Below are 4,861 nucleotides of genomic sequence, written 5' to 3' on the forward strand. Positions count from 1 at the left end.
CTTTGGCCAGTTTGGGTCAGCTGTCCTGGCTGTGCCCCCTCCCAGCTTCTTGTGCACCTCCAGCCTGCTCAGTCGGTAGAGCACGGGAAGCTGAGAAGTCCTTGACCAGGGTAAGCACTGCTCAGCAACAACCAAAACATCGGTGTGTTATCAACATTATTCTCATCCTAAATCCAAAACACAGCACTGTACCAGCTACTAGGAAGAAAATTACCCCTTTCCCAGCCAAAACCAGGACACACTCCATCTCTGGTGCTACTAATAGCGGCTGTGTAAATGGCTGTTTCATGGAGTAGCTGCAGCATCCAAGGAATCTCTTTTATTTCAGAGATTTTTCCAAACAGCTTAATTTTAATAAAGATTCTTTTTCTTTACATCTTGTTTCATCAATTCAGAAAGGACATGGTGTTATTTAAGAGGAATTCAGATTGTCACAACTATACAAGGCATTCACTGTTACTCTAGTGTCTTAAGTATATGAATGGGTGACTTCAGTAAAGACATACAGGTGTGTAAGGCAGACATCAGAATTATTTTTGCTTGTGTCTTTTCTCTAGAAACTTTCTTGATAATTTACCTTTTTCTAGTCGTCATTTTTTTTTCCTTTTTCCCGCCCCTCCCCCTCCATTGAAATTGTAAAAGTTGATTCCTTGTTTTTTCTGTGCAGGCTGACATGTTAGATCAAGAAGCTGCCTTCATGCAGATCCAGGAGGCTAAAACCATGGTGGAAGAAGACTTGCAGAGAAAACTAGAGGAGTTTGAGGATGAGAAAGAACAGCTTCAGAAAATGGCTGATTCTGCAGCAACATTGGAGCAAGAATTGGAACAGGTAGACTGTTGTTAGGTAACTTCCCAAGGGTTTCAAGGGAGATAACTTATTTGGCTGAAAAGGCAATAGTAAATAGATCCTGAGCTCTAAACTTCTTTGAAAACCTGAAAGATTGCTGCAATAATGAAGTCCATATCAAAGTCACCCCGTCCCAGGTGAAAAGGTGCCCTTTTTTTAACCATCTCAGTAACAGTACTTTTTTGAAATGTTAGAACTGCTGTCTTGTAAATGTTGTTTTTTTGGGTTTTTTTAGCGAATACAGTATGTGATTATTCTAAGGATAGACAAGAAGCATAGATCCATGTTCAAAATTGTTAGGCAGTCAGGATATCATATACACTTACAGCGTAATAAATCTGCGCTTCGCTACAGAGTCATGCTTTAACCTTGTAACGTTACAAAGGCAGCATGTTAAGGGCTGGAATGAGATGAAGTATGTGATAGCTCAGTATTATATTCCATGTAATTATATGGCATTATCATTAATAACACTGAATTTACCCAGTATGTCTACTGTGGACACATTTTTCAAATAAAAATTTAGAATACTGTGAATGTTACTTAAGAATATTTTAGGTTTGTCATTCTGGTCGTTGCTTAGCGTGTGAGTTACAGATGCTGCAGAAGGCAATCAATGTAATTAATAGAGCAAATAGAAGAAGTGGCCTAGGAAAGTTAAAAAATATTTTCACCTTCTGCTATTTTCTCCTAGAAGCTAAAATATCGAGTTAAAATATTTTATTTTGATTGGAGCACATTTGCAAAGATAACATTCATTTTGTATGAATTTAATCTTAAAATACTTCTTCTCAGGTCAAATTGACTTTGCATCAGCGAGATCTGCAGCTTGAATCTTTACAGCAAGAACACCTAGACCTAATGAAGCAATTCACTCTGACCCAAGAGACATTGCACACCAAAGAGCAGTCCTTGGATGACCTGCAAACACAGTATGATGAACTGAAGGCCAGACTAGAAGAGTTCCAGAGTGACACTACTTCTAAAGATGACATGATCCAGTATTTGCAGAATGAGAAGATTGTCTTGGAAGTAGCTCTGCAGGCAGCAAAAGCCAGCAAAGAACAACTTGACGAAGGAGCAGTGCGCCTTGGAGAAGATACAGAAGTAGCATCACAAATCTTGGAACAACTGAGGCAAGAAATGGCAATCAAGACAAGCCAGGTAATGAATCCCTGCAAGTATCTTATTTAAAGTAACTGTTGCAGGGAAGTATTGCCACAGACACAGGATAGAGCCAATTACATGAGAGGAGATTGGTACACCTGAGTTTGTGTACCTGTGTAGTTGCGAGATTCAGCTAGTGGGAATATTTTAATCAGTTCTGTCATTTTTCCCTGTTGGTAGACTATCTGACACTTTACATCCTATTACATCATTGGTGAGCTTACAGTTTAATATCCCTTGGTATCTATATGCGTTTATGCATTTGTGTGGCATGGGATGGGAAGCTGAGGTTAACTGACCTTGTTCTGGCTGTTTCCAAGAGCCACCGTCTTTCTAAAATCTACCAGTTTTAAAATGCAATAATTTCGAGTACAGATCACAGTTTTGGAAGTAATTTTTTAGTGTGCTGCTTTTCTGTGGCACTAAACATCATCTTTATGCAGTAATTTGGTCATGTTTAATTGTGCCTTTTCTCTTGAAAAAATATACCAGGGTTTGCTTTTGCTTATCGCTGTATACCGACTGAGGCTTTTTTCTAGTCACTGAACTATTTTACAAGATCGAGCCTAATGCATATTCTTATTCTTTTTGTGGCTGCTTTAAATTATGGTGACTCTTCCTTTCACACCTTAGTTTGATAGTCATGTATGCTCTGTATCTTTCAAAGTATTGAAGCTCCATCGAAGAGCTTTCTTATTGAATACTGGCAATTATGAGTTCCTGGTAATCTTTAGAGATTTCTTTTGAAGATAATAATGGGACTTGATAGTATTACCAATAGAAGTATTGAAGAACTATGGAAATATATTCGACATAAAGATTGGGGTTTTTTTCCCTGCAAAGAACCAGCTGGTGTCTTCATTTGATCATGTATGTGTGAATGGCCGCCATCCGGATACAACATACGTACACTAATGATGCACACTAAAACTTTAATGGCAGGATAAGGGGACTTCATGCATTCCTGAGGGTTGACAAGGCTCACTCTGTGGTGACCTGGGTGAATGTATTTCTGTATAAAACGTTGTGTTATCTAGCAGTGCCATTGAGGTGCCTAGTGAGAAACAAGATCCTTATTAATGAGGCAATTGGTACAAGCGTAGCAAAAGATACTGTCACTGCTTGAAATAATGTAGAATATGACATTTGGCATGTAAAGCAATGTGTTTGCCTTTTTTTTTCTCCTGGCAGGTAGAAAATCTGCAACAAGAAAATGCCAACCTTAAAAAACAGGCTCAAAAAGTGAAAGAACAGTTCCTGCAGCAGAAGGTAAGCAAAAGCAAACTATTTCAAAGAAATAAAACCAAGGAATATACCTTTTTTCTTTATTTTTTTTAACAGTGAAGTCATGTACTTCTGAGGGGTTTGTGAGGAAACTTGATTCAATTTTCTGTATCAAAGAATTTTGTGACTTAATTATACAGTTTGTTTTTCATACAGTTGAATTTTTATCTGTAACTAACGTAAAAGCAGATCCACCAACCAATTCATGCTTTCGTTGGACTTCAGGGAGTTTGCCAAGTGATCCACCATATAAAATCTCTCTCTGGTTTGTTGATACTAGGTTTGCTTTTGCAAAAGCACTCGTGAAGATCTTCAAGTGTCGTCACTTTCCTGCAGCTTTGAAAAACGATAGTTGCTTCAGTAATTAGATGGAAAATAAGTGCTTTATTGCAAATTTTAGTCTGAATTGACACAGCTTTGAGACATTAATTTGAAATTGATAGGCCATTAGTGTTCCACATGTATAGGGTGGCACCATTAATTTACTGCTTGATTGCTTATTAACCTAATGCCAAAGGTTGTTTTAGCTTGTTAGGTTTAAGTTTGGGAAGGCTGTTTAAACTGTCAGTCGCAGTTAAGCTCTCTTGTCATGGAAAAAGTTATTAATTGTGTGCATGGGATGGTGAATTTTTTACAATTAGTTTAGTTTAAAAAAATGGCACATAATTAGTGCAGTTCCATAAAGAATGTGAAGAAGAGTATCCCATACTGCTTCAGAGGGTTTTTTATGAACTGCTGATACATAGTGGTATTTGATATCTGAGCTTACATAAAAGTCTTTGAACCAGAGTAAATATGTTACAGAAGATGATGCTGGTTTGTATACTTTGACACCCCCCTCCCCCCAAACTAAAAGAATATCAGTAAATACTTTATAGTAAATTACTTTTAAATTTGTAAAGCTGTAGCAGAGGTGACATTGCCCTCTTGAAACTTTTGTGTCCAAGGTAATGGTGGAAGCTTATCGAAGAGATGCAAGTTCTAAGGACCAGCTGATTAGTGAACTGAAAGCTACAAAGAAGCGGCTGGACTCAGAAGTGAAAGAGTTAAAACGAGAGCTACTGAAAATTCAAGTTGAAAAACAGTCACTTGAATCTGAACATTCAAAACTACAGAAGGAAGTATCTCAGGTTCACCAGCAGATGGTGGAAATAGAAAATCATCTGCAGTCAGTGCAGAAAGAACGAGACGATATGGAAACACACCTACAGGTATGGAAGGTGTTAAACTTTGGACTTTGAGAGTGTCACATCCAGGATGCATTGCTATTTCTATTAACTTTAGAAATAAACAGAACGACCACCTGCAAGTTAAGGTTCTTGGTTACATATTTAATATTGTCTATACATTTGAGCATATACCTACCAACATTCTGTAAATACATGTTATGCTTGTTAACATCTCATGTAAGTAAGTGGGGAGAAGCACGCTACAGGGGTCGCAGAGGTGTGATGTGGAAGCAGTTTCCTTGGTCCCAAAGTGAACTCCATCTGAGAACAAAGACCAAACTAGAACTCTGTTTATACATGTTATGGTGATGGCCACAGAGGGAAGGATTAAAGA

General features: G+C 37.9%; 1 protein-coding gene across 2 annotated transcripts in view; it reads left to right on the forward strand.

Moving 5' to 3' along the window:
* The window catches only part of GOLGA3 (golgin A3), a 29,324-nt gene that overhangs the window by 11,904 nt on the left and 12,559 nt on the right, over positions 1–4,861 (forward strand). For both annotated transcript variants that reach the window (XM_009318425.1, XM_009318433.1), the window contains exons 9-12: positions 668–829; positions 1,643–2,011; positions 3,206–3,283; positions 4,246–4,509. In XM_009318425.1, coding sequence (XP_009316700.1) covers positions 668–829; positions 1,643–2,011; positions 3,206–3,283; positions 4,246–4,509 — 873 coding nt within the window. The remainder of the gene's footprint in view (positions 1–667; positions 830–1,642; positions 2,012–3,205; positions 3,284–4,245; positions 4,510–4,861) is intronic.

This window comes from Pygoscelis adeliae, unplaced genomic scaffold (genome assembly GCF_000699105.1).
Source record: "Pygoscelis adeliae isolate BGI_AS28 unplaced genomic scaffold, ASM69910v1 Scaffold410, whole genome shotgun sequence".
Taxonomy (NCBI): domain Eukaryota; kingdom Metazoa; phylum Chordata; class Aves; order Sphenisciformes; family Spheniscidae; genus Pygoscelis; species Pygoscelis adeliae.